The 24,917-nt window shown below is 36.0% G+C and overlaps 1 protein-coding gene across 3 annotated transcripts in view; it reads left to right on the top strand.

The window, feature by feature from the left end:
* Positions 1–3,154: 3,154 nt before the first annotated feature.
* CNTLN (centlein) overlaps positions 3,155–24,917 on the top strand; it is a 324,043-nt gene continuing 302,280 nt past the window's right edge. For all 3 annotated transcript variants that reach the window (XM_057720972.1, XM_057720971.1, XM_057720970.1), the window contains exons 1-2: positions 3,155–3,654; positions 11,810–11,898. In XM_057720972.1, the coding sequence (XP_057576955.1) occupies positions 3,295–3,654; positions 11,810–11,898 (449 nt within the window). In that variant the 5' untranslated portion in view covers positions 3,155–3,294. The remainder of the gene's footprint in view (positions 3,655–11,809; positions 11,899–24,917) is intronic.

Genomic DNA, 24,917 nt, shown 5'->3' with positions numbered 1-24,917 from the left:
AATACCTAATAGTGGCTTTAAATTTAACAATCTGTTGCCCAAAGAGTATACCAAATTGGTAGGGAGAAATAAACACGTCTTAAAATTTGGCATTCTTTTTGAAAAACAAGAAACATAAAGGGTGATTAACTGCTAATACATTTTTCTCTTTTAAAATAGAGGTTAGATTTAAATTTTAAAATTTAAGTGAGATGCAATTTAAATACCATATTAATTTGCACATTTCCCTCATTTTCCCCAATAATTCAACTATACAATGGTGATATATAGAGAATCCTGTGTTTCTATAGTCTAATATACTTCATCCTTAGCAGACTTTAGTATATATTTCTGAAGAACAGACATCATCACTTTTAAATGTTTGAACAGAAAATTGCACAGGAGAAATGATTGTTCTGGACATTTTAATTCAGGTATTATTGCAGATCTTTACCTTTCTGAGTTCCAGGTGTTAATATACAGTGTTTCACACATTTCTGTCATTTTTAGCAAATAACTAATACAAGAAAAAACTCTCCCTGGATGCTTCTGAAAATGTGCAAGTTTCAATTCTTGAAAATCGTCTGCTGGTAAAGAACTGTTAACAACTCAATAACAGAAAAGACAAACAACACAATTAATAAATGGACAAAGGACTTCAACTGACATTTTTCCAAAGAAGACAAACAAATATCTAACCAGCAGATGAAATGATGATCAATGTCATTAGTCATTAGGGAAATGCAAATCAAAACCACAATAAGACACCATTTCCCACTCACTAGTATAACTATTAAAAAAAGGAGAATGACAAGTGTTTGTGAGGATGCAGAGAAGTTGAAATTCTCATATATTGTTGGTGCGAATGTAAATTGTGCAGCCACTGTGGAAAACAGGTGGTTCCTCCTCAGTAAGTTAAATATAGAATTACTAAATGACCCAACAATTTCACTCCTATGTATATACACAAAATAACTGAAAATAGGTGTTCAAATAATAACCTGTATGTGAATGTTCATAGCAGCTCTATTCACAATAAGCAAGATGTGGAAACAACTCAAATGCCCATCAATGGATGAACAGGTAAACAAATTGTGGTATATCCATACAATGGCATATTATTCAGCTATGAAAAATAATGAAGTACTGATATATGCGAAAAATTCAATGAAGCTTGAAAACATGCTAAGTGAAGGAAGCCAGACAAAAGGACCACATACAGAATGGCTTCATTTAGATGAAATATACAGAATAGGCAAACCACAGAAACAGAAAGCAGATTGGTAGTTACCTTGGGCAGGCTTAGGAAGTAGCAGAAATGGAAAGTGACTGCTTAATGAGTAAGGGGTTTTTGTTTGGGGTGCTGAAAGTGTTCTGGAACTAGATAGTGGTCATTGTTGCTTATCATTGTGAATGTACCTAATGATTCTGGATTTTTCTTTATTTGTAGCCACTTAAGTGGCTATAATGGTAAATTTTGTGTTATGTGTATTTTAGCACAAAAATAAAAAATTGTCTACCTAGTCAGAGATTCAGATATTATCATTCCTTTGAGTCAAATATGTATATTTATCCATTGTACATAATAGAAGAGACCTCACTGCTTTTCAAAAGAATTTTTCTATTTATTTTTCATTTTAGATGAAATGATGCCCTTCTGAGTACCAAATAGCCATTAAAAATGTGCATTCACATTGATTTCACGCCAAACATGTGAATCATGTGATTAGAATTCCCATAGCCTTAAATCCAACGAAGTCTCATGTGCTATCAGACCTAATGCTGTATTTCAAGTGACAGGTATAAAGTAAGGGTAGGGATCAAAGGCACAGGTTTTAGAGCTAAGTGGATCCATATTCTAGCTTTTCTAGGTGTGGGACTTCAGGCAAGGTAATTTCTCAGATCTCAGTTTCTCACTAGTAAAATGGGGATAATAACATCTATTTTACCCTCATGTTGTCAGAATGGAATATATGAAAAGTAGTTATCACTGGACTCAGCATATAGTAAATGTTCAATATGGTAGCTACTTTTAAGACAGGCTTATGTGTACTTTTTCTAATGCAATCCTTTTATAAAATTTGTTAAATATTCACCTTCAGTGGGAAGGAAGCCCCATCATCCTGCCTCAGCAGAATTATGATTGGGTGTCTTTTGACATGCTGACCAGATCCTGGCACAAAGTGGTAATTTTGATTAAATGTAGAGGTCATCAGTTAAATCGGTCACTTCCCTATTTCCTCAGTGCTCCTCATCCCACCCCAGCTCTCCAGGTCTTCTGGAGACCTTTTCTGCAGAGGACAGTGATCTAGCTTTCGGTAGAAGTCGAGCGCTAGCTGAACGCGCATCTCCTTCACTAAACTCGTGTTAGGACGTGTTTTAATGACAGAAAAAGAGAAGCTTATTGCTTAATCAAAGTTTATAAAGAAAGAAAGCAGGAAGGAAGGCAAGAAAAAAGAAGAAAAAAAGAGGATGAACAAGAGAGTTGGTTGGTCTTATTTCTTTAACCACGCTCCAAGTTATTTATTTCAAATTGGTCCAAGGATCCAAACTTTCGGGAATGCGGGTCACACTCACTCGGATATGCAGGCAACTGCACAAAGAAGCTGACATAAAACTCGAAATCATGACTCTGGCAAATCAAAAGACAAAGGGTGCACAAAGGATCATAATTCAAATGGGACACCTGCCCCGATAGTCCCAGCTCAGCACAAGGCTTTCCACATCTCCTCGACATCAGTCAGCTGGTTGTCAGCTGTACGTAAAGCAGTTTTGCTAAAGGGTGTGAAGAGAACACTTACGTGTAAAACTTATTCCCTGATCCTCAAGGAGCTTACAACGGCGCTGGAGGGATTAGCCCTGTAACCAACACTCCAGGGCGGGCAATGAAACGTGACAAACGAGTTGGCAGGGGCCGGGAAGGCGGCGGAATTCACAGTTAGGGATCACTTGGGGCTAGGGGCTTGTCAAGGGAAGCTTTAGGAAGTGGGATGTAAACTACGCGCAAAGCGGCGGGTAGCGTTTTCCGCCGGCGGAAAGCCCTGGCGCTGCGGGTTAAAGACGGACCAGACGCGCAGGGGGGACGGCGCGAGGGGAGGACCCGCCTAACTCCTCGGGCCACGGCGCGTGCGCCGCCGACGCTCGCGCCGGGCGCGCGGCCCGTGGGAAGCCCGCCAGGACCCGCGAGCGCGAGACCCCGCGCGCCAAGGCGGGAAAAGTCTGGCGCATGCGCGGCTGGCAGCTTCGGACTCGCCAGGATGGGGAAGGGGAGGTGGAGTTTCCTAGAGGGAACTTGACCCGTTAGCAGCCGCGGCCATGGCGGCGCGCTCGCCGCCCTCACGGCTCCCTCCGCCCCCGGCGCGACAGTTGGGGCCCTGGTCCCCACGTGTTGGGCGGGGAACTGTGGCACAGGCAGTGCGCAGCGAGACCTCGGGTCTTGCCGGCGCAGCGCGGGAGGGCGTCGTGGACAAAAGCGCTTTACCCTGGCGGGGCGAAGAAGGGTCAGAAGGCCAGCGGGGGCCAGGGGGCACAGCTCCGGCTCAGGCTCCCCTCCTCAGCGCGCCCATGGGGTCCATGCGGCTAGAGGGCATCTCGGTAGAGGAGGCGATGGTGACCCGGACGCAGCTGCTGGAGGAAGAGCTGAGCAGCGTAAAGGAGGAGCTGGCCCTGTGTCAGGTATCGAGGTGGCCGCCGGCCTTTCCCCTCCACAGCGGGGCTGGGGCCGGTGGGGAGGTGCGCCCCTCTCCCTCTGCCTTCCGCTGCGTTGCTGCGCGGGTTTGGGACCCACCCACCTCCGCCCGGTGGCGCTCGGTCCCGGCTCCACACCCAGCCCGGCCCGCTGCTCGATGTTGAGGGAGGCGGCCGCGCCCGGCTCGACCTCGGGCTTCCGCCCTTCTCCGACAGTGGTCGGGCAGCGTCGGCCCCGGCGCCCCGGGTTTGGTTGACTTCACTTGGATCCCACCAAGAAGCGCAGTCGCACTCCCACCGCCCCGAAGCTCAAGTTCTCTGTCGCGTCTATAGCGGTGCTTGGTGCAGCAGGAGTGTAATCCCTGAGTTGAAATGTGGAACAGGAAAGTGGAAACACTTTGTTAAAATAAAACGCATCGATAAAGGAGCCTGTTTTTAATTGTCAAACCCACACTTGCCCTTGTTCTTAAGTAAAACTTAAGTTGTTAAAACAGACCAATAATTTTTAGGGAATCTTAGGCTGGGAACTTTCGCACACAGTAGATGATGCTTGATACTAATTTATTAACCAGCTGTGTTAATTCCATACTACTGGAGTGAGAAATCTCATTTTCATGCCATCTTGCCTGTGAAAAGCATTTACTAAATCAGTTGCCTTAACATTACTTTCCTATTATTTGTAGAGTTGTGTATACCAAAGATGGCTTCACTACTCATGTTCAGAAAGATTTGATTTGCCTTTATAGTTTTGCATCCTTACCACCATCTATTCTCTGATTTTACCAGAACCTTTGACAGGTTTGGGTGACTAAATGTTGGGAATTTACTCAATAGTAGATGTTTGAGTCATTTTGTCTTCAAGACAACCGTTTAAGAAGTGCTAAACAACAAGGTAACTTTATAAACCGTATCATAAGTTTAGATTAATAAAAATTCCTGAAATTCATTCTCATAGTTCTATTGGATTATTTTTGCAGGATTTTGCTGATTGAGTCAAGGATGTAAAAACACAGCAGTCTTGTTCAGATTGAATATATCTTTGCTTAAACAAATTGGGGAGGTATTAATGTGACTGCCTCCTTTTCACTTTCCATTTTCTGACCTGGTTAAGGAGCAAAGGGATAAAGAAAAGACACCAAGGAATTAAAGCATTTTGTCATCTCACCCTTCACCTTTGGAAAGTTTAAAGATGTGAATCCATGATATAAAGGCCTTTGTTACTTTGACAAGTTCTAATCTAAGATTCTGTTTGCCCATGTCTTCTACACCCTTTCCCCTTTACCCCTTACTCTGCATTTCCCATAGTTATGCCCTTAGCTGGATAAGGAATTAAGATGGTTCCTTTTGTGACTGAATTGATTAAAACATCAGTCTGTTGGAAACAGCCCGGTGACCCCCTCCCCCCAATCCATTCACTGTTAATATTCTTTAAAAATGTGGCTAGGCAGATGTCAGAATTGAGATGGTCATAGTTAGCCTAGAACAATCCTTCTTGAGATTTTACAGTATTGACACTGTTAGATGATCATAGGCATTCCAGTAATGTGAGATGAGGTTGGCAGTATCCAATACCATAGAACTTCAGTCAAATCATATTCCTGCCCTTGGGGAAATTTGGGAGACATGATAATTGAATTGTTTATAAAAAGCATTTAAGTAATTAAACATTAACTTTTACCTTTTTAAAATTAGTTCTTCCACTTATTTATTCAGCTAGAAATCGCAGCACCCAAGAATACATAGTATTAACCCTATGTTTTCCACAGCTTTCAAAAATTGTACCCAAAATAAATTCATTTTATATGTCAACGCAGTAAATACACACACATACACCTACATATAATTTCAGAAAGAATATCCTGTGTGTCATGAACTCTGATATTTTCTTTTAAAATCTGTTGTTTAAGTGCTGCTAATATCTACTAAATTAATTTCACAATCCAGTAATGGGTCAAATGTACAGCTTGGGAAAAAGAACCCTGCTAATTAATTAGTCTCTGGTCATAAGTTGCAGCTTCATTTAAGTTGGTTGGTGTTTTCCCACATTTAACTTACAGGAATTCAATTATATGTGCTCGGTGAAGAAAAAGAAAGTGATTCCATATACCATTCCACTTCATTGCAATGACTCAGAATAAGCATGTAATAGAAAACAATCGGTTCCAAGTGTTTCTCTTGAACATCACATCCTACTCTATGTGATTGTGATATTCAAACTTTTTTTCATATGGCCCCAGGTTAGTAAGCAACATACACAAGTTTAGTTGAAGAAAAAGTGGTTAATTTCAGTGTGAGAAGAAAAGTTGTCTGTATTGTTCTTACTGATGATAGGTTAGCTTCCAAATACAGCTTTTTCCTAAGGAACTTTCAGAGGTACACCAAAGATCAATTTTAAGTTCATGACACTCATGCTTTATTCACTAATTTAGAACCTAACTTCACCATACTCTTAATTTTGATTATGTATTTCAAGAATGTAGTCTATTTGTGACCAAGGTGCAGGTATGTGTATGTGCACATTTGTCACCACTTGTAGAATATCAGATGAGAAAAAGTTACATATATATAATACGTGTCTGTATATATATATACATATATAGACACACAGGTGTACATACACACATATATTTATGTATATCTCAGACATCTCAAATTTTTTTAGTCACAGCCAAAAATATTTACTAAACCTATTCAGATAAAAATATATAAAGGCATTTCAGATAAAAATATATAAAGATAAAAATATATAAAGGCATTTAAATGAAATATATGCTCATTATTCCAACTTTATGATGAAATTAACTTTCATAATGCATGTGATGTTGGAATTAAAGAGTATATGACCAGAGAACTCAACCAGTTACATTTTTTAGTAGACATCCAGGTGTGTTGAAACCTTGTCCAGTCATTCACAAATTAAAAAAGAGTTGAGGGACTTCTGTGGTGGTCCAGTGGTTAAAGACTCCACGCTTCCACTGCAGGGGGTGTGGGTTTGATCACTGGTTGTGAAACTAAGATCCTGCAAGCAGTGTGGCACGGCCCAAAACAGAAAAAAAAAAATTGAGAACATATTGTATAATTAGAATTCTCACTGTTGTTAGTAGCTGTATTCTAATAGGTGAATCTTTTTGTACACTTGTTTTTCATAATGATAATTTAGTGATAGTTTAGTTCATAATGATAATTTAGTGGCTAGTTTGTGCCATACTTTGTAATTAAACTGCATCGTTTTCCTTGAGTTGTGATAGGAAATTATTTGTTTAAATATAGGAAATAGTTTTCATAAGTTTGTTGAATTCATTCCTGCAGTAGAGGTTAATTGAGGGTGTATTATGTTGGCAGACACTCAATTAGGTGGTGGGAGAGTAGGTACCCAGTGAAAAAGTTGGTATTTATTTCCATGTTGATAAATGAAAGTCAAAGCCAATTGACCGGTGAGATAATTCAGACCCAAATCTTCGGGCATTTAGTCAACTTTTTCATTGGCTGAGTTTAATAAATTTTGTGAGAAGTACTAGGATTTTTTAATTTATATTTTAAATTATTTGATTTGGTGTGGAAGTTCTGTAGTAAGAATAAAGTATTTTATAATGAGTAATATTTAAGGATTTTTATTTTTAATTTTTTAAAAAGAACACTTTAAGTGCCCAAAGGAAAGAAAAATATAAAGAAAATATGATTGGTAGTAGTTATTTTCTTTGTTTTAATAGTGTCTGGAATAGTTTGGAAACTAGTTTTGTGTTTTCTGGGGGGCTTTGTTTCTTTTTGTATATGAAGGAAGGTCTTTTTAGTAATTATAGGTATAATCCACATTGAAGATAGTATAACATTTAAATAACTAAAAAAACTTACAAAAACTAAAACATATTATACAGTAGTCCCACAGCCCATTTGTAGCATTTCATTGCTCACAAAAGAACTTTCTTTTTTTCGAGTCAAGTATCACTTATAAATTTGAGTATTTTTAGGTGACAAAATCTGAATGCCATTGCTGACCATAAATTAATAACAAGAGAAATTAATAACTGAAGTTTAATAAAGAAATTGGGAAATTAGAAAATTCTTCCCAAAATGACTTCTGGGTTAAATTGTAATTATAAATTAACAACAATAGACTGTTCTGGAGGAATCTTTTCTTCTGGTTGCTTTTTTTCCTGGCCTATACGATTGAAAACAGCTTAAACAGAGTTTGCTATTACTTTCTCTTTGGTGGGGGTTAAAGAGGATGTGACATAACCATTAATCATAACAACAGCAAAAAGAAAGAAAAGAAAAGTATAAATTAAGATGCAAAGATTTTTTCGCCAGATATTTATTGATTTATTACTTTGTCCCTCTAACTGTATTAGAGCTGTCCTTTATTAGTAAATCATACTTATTTAAGCTGAAGTAACTTGGTTATTTTATAAATGTTGAAAACCTACTCCTTTTTATATTTTTACTTTTGTTAACCTCTCTGGCTTAGTATTTTAGGTAGAAAACTTGAGGTGAAAAATACACATGACTCTTTACTATTTTGTTTTGAAGCAAGCAATAAGATAAATTTATTTATAACATTGGTTTTAGGGATTTTGTAATTTCAACAGCATACTTTTTAAAAAGAGCACATGATGTTACGTAGTTTACCTTTTCCTTCACTGACTTTTGAGAGAATTATGACATAATTTCTACTGGGTTAGCCAAAAAATTCATTTGGTTTTTTCCATAAGATGTCTCTAGTAGAGCTTGTCTTTAACTTCATTGGAAACAATTTTGGTAATGTGACAGCTGTCATATCAGCATTTATTTATTTATTTTTATGTATTTTATTTATTTATTTATTTATTGGCCGCATTGGGTCTTCGTTGCTGCACACGGGCTTTCTTTAGTTGCCGCAAGTGGGGGCTACTCTTCACTGTGGTGCGCTGGCTCCTCATTGCCATGGCTTCTCTTGTTGCGGAGTATGGGCTCTAGGCGCATGAGCTTCAGTAGTTGCGGCACATGGACTCAATAGTGGTGGCTCGAGGGCTTTAGAGCACAGGCTCAATAGTTGTGGCGCACGGGCTTAGTTGCTGCACAGCATGTGGGATCTTCCTGGCCCAGGGATCAAATCCGTGTCCCCTGCATTGGCAGGTGGATTCTTAACCACTGCGCCACATAGGAAGTCCCTCAGCGTGCATTTTAAAAAATTATCAAAATTGGAGAATTTTTGTGTAGGCATTTTAATATTGAAGATGGAAGAAAACATTATTGGCATATTATGCTTTATTGTTTCAAGACAGGTAAAAACGCGACTGAAATGCAAAAAAAAAGATTTGTGCAGTGTACGGAGAAGGTGCTGTGACTGATCGAATGTGTCAGTAATGGTTTGCAAAGTTTCGTGCTGGAGATTTCTTGCTGGACGATGCTCCATGGTTGGATGGACCAGTTGAAATTGATAGTGATCAAATCAAGACATTGATTAAGAACAATCAGTGTCATACCACGCAGAACATAGCCAACATACTCAAAATATCCAAATCAAGTGTTGAAAATTATTTGCACCAGCTTGGTTATGTTAATCACTTTGATGTTTGGGACCCACAGAAGTTAAGCAAAAAAAACCTTCTTGACCGTATTTCCACATGTGATTGTCTACTTAAACATAACAAAAACGTTCCATGTTTAAAACCAATTGTGACAGGAGATGAAAAGTGGGTACTGTACTATAATGTGGAATGGAAGAGATCATGGGGCAAGTGAAATGAACCATTACCAATCGCACCAAAGGCCGGTCTTCATCCAAACAAGGTGATGTTGTGTGTATGGTGGGATTGGAAGGGAGTCCTCTATTATGAGCTCCTTCTGGAAAACCAGAAGATTAATTCCAACAATAATTAATGAATTCCAAAAACAATAACTACCTTTTCCCAAAAGATCTCCATCACAAATAAAGTTAAATAAACAACAAGTACTCCTTGTAATTAGACCAACTGAAAGCAGCACTTGATGAAAATTGTCCAGCATCAGTCAACAGAAAATGCATAATCTTCCATTAGGTAACACAGGACCACATGCTTCTTCAATGACCTGGCAAAAACTGTTAACAGCTTGACTGGGAAGTTCTGATTCATCCGCCGTATTCACCAGATATTGCACCCTCAGATTTCCATTTATTTTGGTCTTTACCAAATTCTCTTAATGGCAAAAATTTCAGTTCCCTTGAAGACTGTAAAAGGCACCTGGAACAGTTCTTTGCTCAAAAAGATAAAAAGTTTTGGGAAGATGGAATTATGAAGTTGCCTGAAAAATGGCAGAAAGTAGTGGAACAAAACAGTGAATTCTTTGTTCAATAAAGTTCTTGGTGAAAATGAAAAATGTCTTTTATATTTACTTAAAAACCAAAGGAACTTTTTGGCCAACCCAATATGTTGACATTTCTTGTCCTTAACTGAAATCATTTTAATACCTAAATGCTGAATTCTTGCTTCTAAAAGATAAAGTATGATATATAAGAATAGTTAGGTAAGTACTTTAGGTAGTACTTTAGGTTAGTACTTTCCAGTACTCAGGCTGTCAAAAGTCTTTAAAAAACAAACAGTCAAACAAAATCAAAGATTTGAGCATTAAAAAATGAAAACATAAAAATTTTATAAGTAAGTATGGGTAAATATATTTCTAATCTTGGAGTAGAGAAAGCCTTTCTCTAACTTGTAGAAGAAAACCATAAGCCGTGATGAAAAAGATGTTTGAATATATAAAAATAATTGCCTTTTCCCCAAAAATCTCTATGATAAAGTTAAATAAGCAACAGCATAGTGGGAAAAAATAATTGTCACACATTTGGTAGATATAAGTCGAATTTTAAGATTTCCAATGACACTTCTTATACTTAATTAGCAGAACTCAGTCACAGAGGCCATAGGCAAGAGAGGCCAGTCTTTTTGTTGGCAGCAAAGAGGCAAAATGTTTTCTGTTACTAAGAGGAAGGGGAGAATGGATGATGGAGACAGATGGAAATATATGCTACACAAGTAAACCCAAACGAATAAACAACGAAAACAAATATTATAAAATGAAATGTGATTTGAAAAAAAAAATAAACAGGGTTAGGGGTTACCAGAGATTTCTGGGTTTTGGTGGCTATAAATATAGTAGTTACAGAAGGCTTCTCTTCTCTTGAAGAGGTAACATTTAAACAAAGACCTGAGTGAAGTGAGTTAATAATGTACGTGAAAATCTGGTAGATGGTATATGTACAAAGGACTTGGTACAAGCAGAGCAAAAAGGTCCATGTGAATAAGAGGGTGAGTGATAGATGAGGTTGGAGAGGTGTGTATATGGCCAGATGGTGTGGGTTCATGTGGCCCTGGTAGAGTTTGGATTGTTTTCCTAATCTAATGGAAATCCATTGGAGGATTTTGAGCTGTAAGGAGTCCAGGGGACCATTGTTGAGAGCTAGGCAAGAGGTGGAGTTGACTTGTACTAGGATAATGGTGGTGTAAGTGTTTAGAATTGGGATATATTTTGTGGGTAAGGATATTAGGATTTACTAATGGTTTGAATATGAAATGTGAAGAAAGAGCAATCAAGATTGACTCCTAGGTCTTAAGTCTTTGATCAGTGAGTAGGTGGTGGTGTCATTTTCTGACATGCAGAGAGGGCGCTTTTGTGAGAGGGTAGGAAGTCAACTTTATCTTGGATAAACTAAATTTGAGATGCCTATTAAGATTTGGCAACATAGAGAACCTTGAAAAATGATTTTAACATTATGGTGGGGAGGGAAATATGACTAGAGGAGGTTACAGAGTGAATGGGGAGGGAGGAAGTAGAGACAATGATTGTAGGCAACTCTTTCAAGGAATTTTGCTGAAAAGGGCAGCTGAAAAATGTAGCAGTAGCTGGAGGACAGTCTCATTTTAGAACAAATCTACCTTGATATTCAGCATTTCAACATTTGCACCCTCAAATGTGGATAGTAGAAATAGTAAAATAAATGCAGGTTACCAGTGAAAGAACTTTTTAAAATAAAGCTTTCCTGTTATACTTTTCAATAATCTGTTTTACAGTTATAGAACTAGGGATCAAGTACTTATGTTTTTCATTTTTTAATTTAATGCAGTATCTTGCCTTCTCTGCCTTAGCTGCAAAGCAATGCCTTTAAAATGTCTTTTATTTCTTTAAGGCTGATAAAGAATTCGTATGGTCTTTGTGGAAACGTCTCCAGGTGACAAACCCAGATCTCACACAGTCAGTCAGTTTGGTCGTGGAAAGGTGAGTTGCCAATTTATTTTTTCATCAGTATTAAGTGTGTTGAATTTGTTTCTCTTCATTATTAAAATTAACACGGCGTTAATCCCCTGAGGAGATTCATTTGATTTCCAAAGGAATGTCCAGCATGATATTATAATTACTGGATTTATTTCAAGGTGTGTCAGTTTGCTAAGTACAGCTAGGCCTTATCTTCTGTTCATATTCTGACATACTGGGGAAGTTTGCAGGTGATAGATAAAACTGTGACTTAGACACTCTGTGTGTGTGTGTGTGTGTGTGTGTGTGTGTGTGTGTGTGTGTTTTGAGGTCTTACCACTCAGCTTTAAGAATTGGAGAAGTTCCTGTTGTTTGGCTTCAGAGATTGCCCCTGTAGGCAGCTTCCTAGACATGATCCTTCCTAGACATGGCTCAGTTTTCCCCTAAGATAATTGTAATATGTACTTGAGAGCCTGGGATGACCTTGCCAGAGTAGAGTAAGTGTTCTGGTATAGGTTGAGAGATTTCACTTAGCACTCCATATTACCCTGTAGGGGATGCCCAGTCATTTAACTATAGATTACTGGGCCTCTCCTTGGTCATTAGAAACAGTAGAATGGTGCTGGGTACTCCTTATCAAACATTTGGTATACAGTAGTCCCATGACACTTAGATAGCAATTAAAACACTTGCTTTCCTATTAAAATGGATTTCATTATGCTTCCTAAATGAGAAGCTAAGCATATGGTTGCATTTTCCTTTTTTAAAAATTGGAATTATGATTTTATAATCTGAATATCATTTTTCGATAGCTTGATGTATATTCACCTTTGGAGTCTCTAGCCCTGGGATCATTCTAATATTGTCTGCAATTTGACTTTGAAAAATCTACAATACATACCTATGTCTAATTTTACCATCCTTGGTTATTATGAACTCTTAAAATAGTGTAATTAGTTTCTTTTCATGGTCTTGTATGTCTAATTCATCAATCAGTTTTTCCCTTTCAATGATCAGAATCAAGTCTTTTGTTGAAGTACCCTTATTAGTTCCTCAATCATTCTTGAGATTAAATGTGATCACTTTCAGTTTTACTGATTTTCAGCAGAATAGGCTTTCACAAGATATATTCTTGCGATTTCTTTTGTCATTTCTGTGATTCTTTCATTTGTATAAATTTTATTTGTATACATTTTTCAACTTTCTAGTTTGTTTATTTTTTTACAACTTTCTAAAGCTATTCTTGATTTTCCCTTTACTGTTGGTTGAGGCAGAAACAAATAATAAAGTATTGTTAGGTCATCTTTCTCGTTCTTCAAGATTTTCATTTTTCACATTTTATAATATACATAATATATGGTCACATAAAATTATATCAACAGTTTATAATTAAATATACACACATGTTTCAGGGTGGGTACTAAAAGCCCTTTTTGCTCATAGGATGTGTAATGGGAAATTTTGGAGAGATTACTGCTTTACAGCCATGATCATCAAAATTTTAATGTGCACAAGGTATACTTGGAGAATTTATTAAAATGCACATCTTTGGAACTTTACCCTGATCTAATGAATCTTTAGGGATGAGCCCTTGGAGTCTTTAAAATAAGCTTTCCAGGTAATTCTGATGTCCATAGGTCGACCACATGATGAGATACCTTGGAATTTGAACTAACTTTTGAAATTGGACACCTGTAATTTACATTTATAATTTTATAATTATGTAAATAGTAATTTCCTTGAGAACCATGTAGTGTGTGTGGATCTGTTGGTAAGGGAAATAGTATGATAAAAAAAGAATATTCTAAATATCAAAGTCAAGGAGAATATCTTTCTTTATAGTCCATTAATTATCCAGATTATGCTACATTTAAGTCATATTTATGCCTTGATCTTCCTGGACAACATTTTTTCCCCCAGAATTTGTTTTTTTATAAAAAATTAATTAATTAATTAATATATTTATTGGTTGCATTGGGTTTTCATTAATGCATTTGGGCTTTCTCTAGTTGTGGCGAGCAGGGGCTACTCTTCATTGTGGTAAGTGGGCTCCTCATTGCAGTGGCTTCTCTTGTTGTGGAGCATGGGCTCTAGGTGAGTGGGCTTCAGTAGTTGCAGCACATGGGCTCCATAGTTGTGGCGCATGGGCTTAGTTGCTCCATGGCATGTGGGATCTTCCTGGAGTAGGGATCAAACTCATGTTCCCTGCATTGGCAGGCGGATTCTTAACCACTGCACCACCTAGGAAGTCCACCCCGACCCCCCCCAGAATTTCTAATTGCCTTTCTTTTCTACTATTTCTTACCATAAAGAATGTCAGTGTTCAGATATTTGAATAATGGGCTGAAGACATTCTTCTCTGGGCCCTTTGGTTTATGGTATGAATTTCGGCCAATTACTTTTATCCTAGAATTTCTTTTTATTGTACTCCTGAACTAGTTCCAGTTTCTAGGATCCCATATCTTCCTTTTTCTTTTGTTGGATTATATTTTCAAAATTTTTTTCTCAGAAGGGATGAAATAAAGTGGTCCACTTTCTGACTCCTTATGTGCCTAGAATATCTTTCTTTTGTCCTTATGCTTGGTTGATGCTTTAGCTGAACACAGAATTTTAAGTCCATTTAATTTCCCTCATATTTTTTAAAGTGTAGCTCTGTTATCTTGTTTTAGTGTGCAGTGGTGTTATCAAGTGTATGTGTGATCCCAGTGCAAGTGAGATTTTTATTTCTTTGTATGTAGCCTGCTTTAAGTTTTTAGGATTTTTCTCTTTATATATATGATATTTAAAAATTTCAACATCATCTATTAATTTGAGTCTTTTAAAAATTTAAGCTTCTCAGCCTTTGTGGGTTCTTTCATTATCAAGACTTAAAATTTTATTTTGATTGAAGAAAAACATGATTCTCATATTTTCCCTTTTGTCTGTTCTTTCCTTCCATGCTCTATTAGAAGTTGGACCTTCTGGACTTGGCCTTCTTTTCTATCATATTTTCTGTCCTTTAATTTTATCTCCTGAATGATCTTCTTACATTTTCTTCCATCAATACATAGTGTTTTTTCCATTTACCCTATTTACTCATTTGATTTTTTTTAGTTTTAGAAATCAAAATTTTACTTCTAAGAAATTTACTATTTTTCCTTTTTCATAGCAGTCTTCTTTAAAAGAATAATGTTTTAATCTTTCTGATTATAATTTTTATGTTCTTTTCTGTTTCTTACATTATCTTTGTTTCCTGTTGGGTAACTTCTTTTGTTCCTTCTCTTTAATGCTGAGTTTTCTTCAAGAGTATGATGATTCTTTACTGACTGTCCATATTTTTGTATGAAGGTCTATATTGCTTAATGTAGAAATGTTGCTTTTAATGAGTTTACTTTGCATTTTTATACATCTGTTTACCAAAAGGCTTCTCATCTGAATGAAAGGATTGACTGGGCATTGTGTAAGAGAATGGAGGAGACAGTCAACAAACTTCCTTGAGGGATGTATGGCAAATGGGCGTCACTGTACAAAATGAGAAGTTGGCTCTTAAATCAGTTCCTTTTCTGATTGTATTGTTTCTCTCAACAACCATAGTAGAGGACTTTTTCAGGAACAAGGTTCCTTTGAAAGTAGTCTCGGGCCATTTGTTGTAGGCAAATACTGCAGGTAGCTGTTCTGAACATGGATGAATTGGAAGCTCAGATTTTTGTTAATGGTTCCTTAAGTCATCTTGATTCCTGTGGTCTTCTGCTCTCTTTACTTACTAGTTGGGTAATTAGAGCCTCTCTGGGTCTTTTCTGGAAAAAAATAGCTTCCTCTACCATTATAGACACTATTTGGGTTTTTATTTTTCTCCTCTGGGTTTGTCTCTGTGAGTCCATCCTTCTGTCTTTCAGATATTTGTCCATTTTGGACCCCACTTCTTATTTCCAGGCTAATAGAATCAAGCCAGTGTGATTTGGGCATGTCATTGTTATGTTATATCAGTTCATTATTTTCAAGAGGAATATAATTATTTTCTTCACGAGAAAATAATATTTTTAGAATTACATTGTATTCTATCATTTTGATATGCTATATTGTTTAACCAGTACCTTGTTGTTGTACATTAAGTTACTTTATTTTTAAAAAATTGTATGATGATGCTGTGATGAATGGTCTTGTGGATAAAGTGATACTTTGCCAGTATCACTGGTTTTAACCAGCGGTGCTACTGACATAGTAAGTGGAGGCTGGGATTGCTAAACATCCTGAAATAAATAGGATAATCCTGCTCAATTAAATAACCCGTGGATATATTGAGGGTTCAGTTCCAGACAACTGTAGTAAAGTGAATATTGCAATGAAGTGAGTCACACAAATTTTTTGTTCTCAAGTGCATATGAAAGTTATGTTTATACTATACTGTAGTCTGTTAAGTGTGCCACAGCATTATGTGTAAAAAAACAATGTATGTAGTTTAAAAATATTGCTGAAAAATGCTGTCATCTGAGCCTTTAGCAAGTTATACCCTTTTTGCAATAGGAACATCAAAGATCACTCACTGATCACAGATCATTGTAACAAATATAATCATAATGAAAAAGTTTGAAATATTGTGAGAGTTACCCAGATATGACACAGAGACATGAAGTAAGTGTTGTTGGAAAAATGGCACTGGTAGACTTGCTTGAAGCAGGGTTTCCACAAACCTTCAATTTGTAAAATGCAGTGTCTGTGAAGTGCAGTAAAGCAAAGTGCAATAAAATGAGGTATGCCTGTACTACTTCAAATGCCCTTGGTACCCGTTTGGAAAAATGCTGGTCTTATCAATAATTCTTTATTTTTTTTTCCTTTTTGGTACTCTATTATATGTCTTTGTTTGTTTTTTGGTGGGATGTCTGTATACATATTTTTGTGTGCATGTGTTTTACTTTTTATTATGGAAAATTTTAATTTGATGCAAAGGCAGAGAGAGTACATTAATGAACTTCCATGTTTACTTATCACCCAGCTTGAACAGTTATCAGCACATGACCAATCTATTAACTTCTACTTCGTTTCTGCTCCTCTGCTCCCTCTGTCATCGATGGATTATTTTGAGAGACATCCTAGACATCATGTTATGATACCGACAATTCCATTGGTGTTTATAGTCAGTTCTTGTTATTCACGGGAGTTAGGTTTTACAAAGTCATGTGAACACTGAATTAGCAAACACTGAACCATTGCTCCTAGGGGAGATAAAGGATTAAGTTCCTATGAGCCTCTGGTCACAACATTTTGTCAACTGATCAACATATAACCTTGCTTTATATGTGTTTCTATTTAAAGACATCTTATTTAATATATATTGTTGATTTATTACTGTTGAGCTCGTGACCGATGGTACTGTAACTCATGCCTGAACACAGTTTATCTAACACAATCTTTTCTCCATAAGCAAGTCACAGCCTTCTTGCACTTAGGAACACTAGACAGCATTTCAGCACTATGCTTGGTGGTCATTTGAAACAGTGAAATCATCAACAAAAGGGCAAAAATGTGAAAAATGTGGTGCTAAATAGACCACGAGAAGAATACTTGTTTATAGTATGAGAGCTCAAATAAGACAGAGTGTCCCCTTGTTTGACCTCAGCTGGGAACATGTGGTTCAGGTGACTTAAATTTTTCACCACTTTGTGCATATCTGCAAATGACTGAAAGTGTGCAGTGGGTATTGGTTTTAGGCTTACAAATAAGTTTTAGTGAGTAGCAAAGTTCACAAATTCTGAATCTATGAATAAGGATTGACTCTATCTCTAGAAGATAAGGCCTTTTAAAAACATAACCATGATATCTTTATCATACTTAGAGTTCTATAATTATTCCCTAATATAATAAAATATACAGTTTTCAGATTTCTCTAATTCTCTCATAACTTTTTTTGAAAGGTGGTTTGTTTCTATGAGAAGTCAAACATAGTCTACCAATTGAATGTAAAGGTTCCTTCTCCTCCTCTCCATCTTTCTCTCTTCCTTTTTTTTTGCAATTTATTTTTGGAATAAGTTGGGTTATTTATCCTGTAGAGTTTCCCACATTCTTGGTTTTTCTGATTATAATCTTTTTTTACTCTATAATTATGATAAATTTGTAATGAGACCTAGAGGTTTATTCAGTTTCAGGTTTGATGTTTTGGCAAAGAAATCTTCAGTATAATATGATCCTTACCACATCACATCAGGAGACACATAGTATTATTATCCAAATCTCATTTTTTGTGTTGTTAAGGTTGATCACTGGATTATATTTCTTTAATCTGTAACAGCCTATACTCTTCTTCTTTATCTTCTTTTAATGCATCAGTAATATTGCCATCTTAACAGTGTTGAATCTTCTATATTATGAACACGGGATGCTTTTCCAGTTACTATTTATATTTTCTGAAATTTGTTTCGATAATGTTTTATAGTTTTCAGAGTATGTTTTGCATAAATGTGTTCCTTAATATTTTATTCTTTCTGATTTTATTATAAATGGAATTGTTTTCTTAAGTTTATTTTCAGATTGTTTAGTGTAAGTGTATACATTACAATTGAGTTTTTTATATTGATCTCGTATCCTGCAAGTGTGCTGAACTCATTTTTCAGTTCTAATTTTTTTGGGTAGATTTCTTAGGATTTTCTACTTACAAGATCATATCATCTGCATATAGAGATAGTTTTGTTTCTTCTGTTCCAAACTTAATGCATTTTATTTCTCTCTCTTGGCTACTTGCCCTGGTTAGAACTTCAATATATTGTTGAGTAGAAGTGGGCAGAGCAGACATCTTTGTTTTATTCCTGATCATAGGGAGAAAGCACCCAATCCTTCACCATTAAGTACAAAGTTATCTGTCAGTTTTTCATAGATGTCCTTTAGCAAGTTCAGGAAGTTCCCTTCTATTCCTAGTTTGTTAAGTGTTTTTATTACGAAAGGTTGTTGACTTTTGTCAGATATATCTTCTGTGTCTATTGAGATGATCGTGTGATTTTTGTTTTCTGTTTATTGATATGATTTGTTATAATAATTGATTTTCAGATGTTAAACCAACTTTATATTCCTGGAATAAATTCCACCTGGTCATGATATATAGTTCTTTTAATATGTTGTTGGATTTGGTTTGCTAGTATTTTCTTGAGGACTTTTGCATCTATATTTATAAGAGGTATTAGTCTGTAGTCTTCTTACGATGTTTTTGTGTGTTTTTGTTGTTTTTTTTTGTATCAGGGTAATACTGGCTTTATAAAATAGGTGGGGAAATATTCCCTTATATTTTTTAGTTTTTTTTGAAGAATTGGTGTTAATCCTTTGAATGGTTGGTAGAGTTCAGTGGTGAACCCATCCAGGCCTGGACTTTTGTTTGTGGGTAATTTTTTTCATTACAAGTGGAATTTCTTTACTAGTTACAGGTTGACTCAGAATTTTGTTTTTTTCTTGAGTCACTTTTGGTATTTGTGTTTTTCTAGGAATTCACGCATTTCCTCTAAGGTATCTAGTTTGCTGGTGTACAATTTTTCATAGTATTCCTTTATAATTCTTTTTGTTTTTATTAGATTAGTAGCAACATACCTTTTTTATTTCTGATTCTGGTAATTTGAGGCTTTTCTCTTTTTAATATTGTCAGTATAGCTAAAGGTTTGTCAATTTTCTTAATCTTTTCAAATAACCAGCTTTTGGCCTCATTCATTTTCTGTATTGTTTTTCTATTCTCTATTTCATCTGTTTCTTCTCTAATCTTTATTCCTTTCTTTTACTTTCTTTAGGTTTAGTTTGCTCTTATTTTTTCAGTGTCTTATGGTAGAACATTAGGTTATTGACTTCATACCTTTCTTCAGGCTTAATATAGGTATTTATATCTATAAATTTTTCTCCAAGCACTGTTTTAGCTGCCTCCTATACATTTAGATATTTTGTGCCTTCATTTTTACTCATCGTAAAGTATTTTCTGATTTGTCTTTTGATTTCCTCTTGACCCATTTTTTAAAATAGTGTGTTAATTTCCACGTTTGTGAGTTTTTCTATTTGATTTCCAATTTTATTCCATTGTGGTCAGAGAACATACTTTGCATTATTTATACCCTTTTACATTTATTGAGTTTTTAAAAAATAGTCCAGCATATGGTTTATCCTGAAAATGTTCCATGTGCACTTGGAAATTATATATATTTAACTGTCATTTTTTAGAAGAGTATTCTAACGATGTCAGTTAGGTCTAGTTTGTAGTGTTGCTCAGGTCTTCTATTTTCTTGTGATATTCTGTCTGGTTGTCTATCCATTATTGAAAGTGGGTGTATTGGGATTCTCCAGAGAAATAGAACCAAAAGGATATGTGTGAGTATATATATAGAAAGAGACATTATAAAGAACTGGCTTATATGATTTTGGAGACTGGCAAGTGCTCATCCACAGTGTGGACTGATAGGTTTGAGACCTGGAGAGTCGATGGTGCAGATAAAGGCAATCTGCTGGAGATTTTTTGTTCAGGGAGGCTGGTTTTTTTGTTCTGTTCAGGCCTTCAGCTGATTGGATGAAGCCCGCTTAACATTATGGAGGGCATTCTGCTTACTCAGAGTCTACCAATTTAAACTGTTAATCTCATCCAAAAATACCCTCCAAGTTGACACATAAAATGAACCATCACAGTGGGATATTGAGGTCTCCAACTATTATAATTGAATTGTCCATTTCTTCTTTCATATCTGTCATTATTGTTTCATGTATTTTGGTCCTCTGTTATCAGCTATATATATGTTTATAACTGTTATATCTTTCTGATGGATTGACTCTGTCAGGGACTCGTTATAAAATGTGCTTTTTTTTCCTTTAGTGACTTTTTTGTTTAAAGTCTATTTTTTCTGATATTAGTATATTTACTCCAGCTTTCTTGTGGTTGTTATTTGCATGTTGTTTTTCTTATCCTTAACTTTCAGTGTAGATATATCTTTGGATTTTTCTTTTGCATTAAGTAAATATTTTCTAATGTAGCATTTTAATTTCTTTAATGATTTTTTTCACTATATTTTTTGAGTTTTTTTTTTTTTTTTTTTTAGTCATTGCTCTAGGGTTTACTATATGTATCTTAACAAAATCAGCTTCACATTTAGGCAACCTTAATTCCAGTGATATACAGAAATGTTACTGAAATGTAGCTGTATTCCTTTAATCCCTTTTTGTGGTATTGTTATGCATATTAACTATTAATATTACAAACACAGCAATGCTTTGTTATAATTATTGCTTCATTATTTGTAGTCATTTCCTTAGCCCAATAAAACTTTGCTACCACTAACCTCATATATGCTGTTATTGGCAATTATATTACACATGTGATATATTGTTTATATGTTTTGAGCCCGTGTGCTACAACCACTGAAGCCCGCACGCCTACAGCCCATGCTCCACAACAAGAAAAGCCACCACACCGAGAACCCTGTGCACCACAATGAAGAGTAGCCGCCGCTCTCCGCAACTAGGGAAAACCTGTGCACAGCAACAAAGACCCAGCACAGCCAAAAATTAAAATAAATAAATAAATTAATTAATTAAAAAAATACATATATATTTATAGTGGCTATTTTGAAGTCTATTTTCTGTTTTCCAAATGTGGTTACTATCCCAAGTAGTTTCTATTGCCTGCTTTTTTTTCTGGTGTCTGGGTCATATTTTTCTGTTTCTTTGCATGACATAATTTTTTTGATGGAAAGTGGATATTTGAGATATTATAGCAAATTTGGTTACTGTTCTCCTCCTGCACCCTTCTCTTCCAAACTTTTTTATTTGATTGGCAATTTACTGGATTATTTTAGTAGTCTTTCCCCTTCCACAGTGTTAAATCTCTGATGTTGTTCCTAAGGAAGGTGCAGCTTTGGGTATGCCCACAGTCACCCTAGGATGACAGTGATTTTGGCGCTCCTCCTCTCTCTTCCTGACCACAGCCAGTTGATAAACTTCAGTAATTGGTAGCTGATTGCTCAATTGTTTTCAACAATGCCCTAGAGTGTAAAATACTCTAAAAAACCAATTTAATCAAATTGTTGCTCTTTTGATATTTCTGAGTCAGTGTTGATATTATTTTCAACCCTTGAAGGACTTCTTTCATCTGCATTATTCCTCATTTCTCTCCTGCAAATCAGCAAGGTCTACAATGTAGCTTGTATCTTAACTCTCCAGTTGCCTTTCACCATAACCTGCACTCTTTTTGAACGTACCTTTAGGCTTGAGCTTCTCTACACTGTGTCATAAATGAAGTCATTTCCCTTTGGGAAGAGATTAGGACCTGCTTGTTTTATATCCTGCCTCTCCACCCCATATTCCCAACAAGGCAAAATCTGAGCCAGGTCTCTGGAGCTAGAGGTGGGACAATATCATGCTTTTCTGAGTGACACCTCCATTCTACATGCTGATTGCAGTAGTCTTAGGTTCTCCTGGCTTGCTTCTCCTGGTGTGGAACCACTGTGTCATAAACTGGGGCAAGGGAATTTGGATCTCAGTATTCTCAATGCTCTGTACCTGAGGTAGAGCCTTTATTCCACAAACAGAGGCTGGGCAGAAGGACGGAGTCCTCACTGCTCCACTGCACTTCCTAGGACTTTGCCTCGGCCATAGTTACCTCTGGGATGGGGAGGGTTAGGGATGGGAGGATGAGAAATGGTGATATCTTGCTCCTCCTGGAAGAAAAGGTCTCTGACTGGGAACTTGGGGGAGATGGAGTCTTGTTTTCTTGGCTACAGCAGTCTGGAGTAGACTCTTCACCTTGCTGACCTGGGAGGGTAGAAGGAGGGAATGATCTTGGTTCAGATACGATAAGGGGCTTTAAATGGTTTTTTTTTTTTTTTTTTTAAATAACGTTCACCAGTTTCTCTAGTCAGTAGGTTAGCAGAGCTCCTCACACTGTCATGTGAGAAGTTGATCTCTCAGTGTTTGTTCTTTTGAGCTGCTAAATTCTGGGGTAATTTGTAAGACAACGTATACACTGGATCAAAAGACACATACAATTATACATGTTAAATACTGCCAAATTGTTGTGCTGGTTTATACTTCTATTAGCAGTGTAAGAAGGTATCTATTTTGTCCACATCCTGGCCATCACATTGTTTTCAAATTTTTGTATTTTTGCTTATCTGAAAGGTAAAAAATGACATTCTGAAATAGTTTTTACTTGCAGTTTTGTTATTATGCGTGAGTGAAGACAGAGCCATTTTATATCTTTTTCTGTGGACTTCTTATTTTATATATCTTTCTATATCCCTTGCTTGTGGCATTTCTAATTCATGTCCTGTGGTGCCCTTCAGATTCAGTATATTATCTATAGAACTATTGGCTTCTCCTTTGATTTTTTGTTTTACTACCTAACTTTTTCACTACCACAACATGCCATTTTCTTCCTTTTCTCTAAATTTCACATCTTAAGGGTAATCTTTGATATCTTTTGGTTTCTTTTGAACAGAAAATCAATTCCCAAGTTCAGTCACTTTCTCTTTTGCGTCACTCAAATCCAGTAATTCCTCTGTGTCCTTAATTTCCAGACCCTCCATCCAGGCTCTTAATATCTCAGTTCTGAACATCTTATTGATTTCTTTCTCAAACATCAGTTCTGTTTTACATCTTTACTTTGAGACAAAGCAAGAGATAAGGCACCAAAAAATTTATAAGATTTAGGTTAAAGGTAACCAATGAAAATTCCAGGACCTTTTAAATGGATATCTAGAGGAAATATTACCTTTTGGCATGGATGCCAAGGGGATACCAAATGTTGCAAGGAAATAGGACTGTGAGATTCGGAAATGCATGGCCATCATTAAAACAGCTATCTCCGCTACATTTACTCATTCAACAAATATCAACTGAGTGCTGTGTGAGTGTCAGACACTATGCTAAAAGTTAGAGAAAGCTCCATGTTTGGCTCTTAAGGAGTGCTGTCTAGTCAGAAAGATATTTGTAGAAAGAGACAATTTGTAATAGAGTTTGCTAAGTACTACGATAAGTATATTCATATTTATGTAATTGTTTTTCCTTGATCTGGAAAAAGATGTGAAAAGAATTATCATTCTATTTAAGTAGAAGTTTATGTTATTGAAAATAAAACATTAATTTTCCTAATAGAATGATATAATACAAATAGAAAACATTTGTATACTATGTTTTCCTTATGAATTTGTAGAAAATATTGGTTTCTATAATTTATAGATGTTTGAGTTTACCTGTCATTTTGTGAGTTTATTATGAACTGTTGCTGCCAAAAGCACATTTTGGATATATCACTTCTTTTTTATTATCCCAGCAAATCTGATTTCCTTGCTATTATATATAAACTCTCACTTCACAATATCATTAGTGTCATAGGAGTACAACCACTGTATTTTATCTTTGAATGCATAAGGAAACATTACAACTTGAATAGGTAGGAGTGATAAACATTGAAGAAACAGTAATATGGAGTTTCATAGAATATCAATACATTAGGAACTTGAATTGTTCAACTTTTCTTCGGATAACTAAAAATGTGTTATAGTGATTTTTGTGACTCAGCCAAGTTTGTGCCTCAGACACAAACTTCAGCTTGACTTTTAAAATTAATAATACATTATTTTGTCCATAAAGAACAGTATTTTGAGTTTGAAGTAGAACAACGGAAACTGCTATTATTAACAATATACAGTCCTGCATTTTGTGTAGCTCTGTCTTAAGGTACTGAGCTTGTGATCCACCTACAATGACAAAGAATCCCAGGAAGTCACTTTCTCTATTTTGTTGCTACTAATCCATTCAGAGATGGGCTATAGTCTTCTTAATTTCTTATAGTCTTCTTAATCTTTCTCTCTCTCTCTCTACATTTGCTACTAGTTCTAATCTCTTCTGTCTTGAATACTTTCTGTTCTTTCTTTTCTGTTGTTTGATATATATTTAAATGTCTTAGGGCAATGATCTAACTAAGTATGGTCTGTAGACCTATGTTGGTAGCAAACAGTAAGGAATGTGTGTCAGAAGGTAAATCAAACTTATACCTTTCTTCTGTGAGAAAATCCGGTTATTTATACTGCCTCATTTCATAGCAGACCAATAAT

Source organism: Hippopotamus amphibius, chromosome 2 (assembly GCF_030028045.1).
Source record: "Hippopotamus amphibius kiboko isolate mHipAmp2 chromosome 2, mHipAmp2.hap2, whole genome shotgun sequence".
In the NCBI taxonomy this organism is placed as follows: domain Eukaryota; kingdom Metazoa; phylum Chordata; class Mammalia; order Artiodactyla; family Hippopotamidae; genus Hippopotamus; species Hippopotamus amphibius.
Note: the sequence above shows the minus strand (reverse complement) of the source record. Positions and strands in the feature narration are given on the sequence as shown.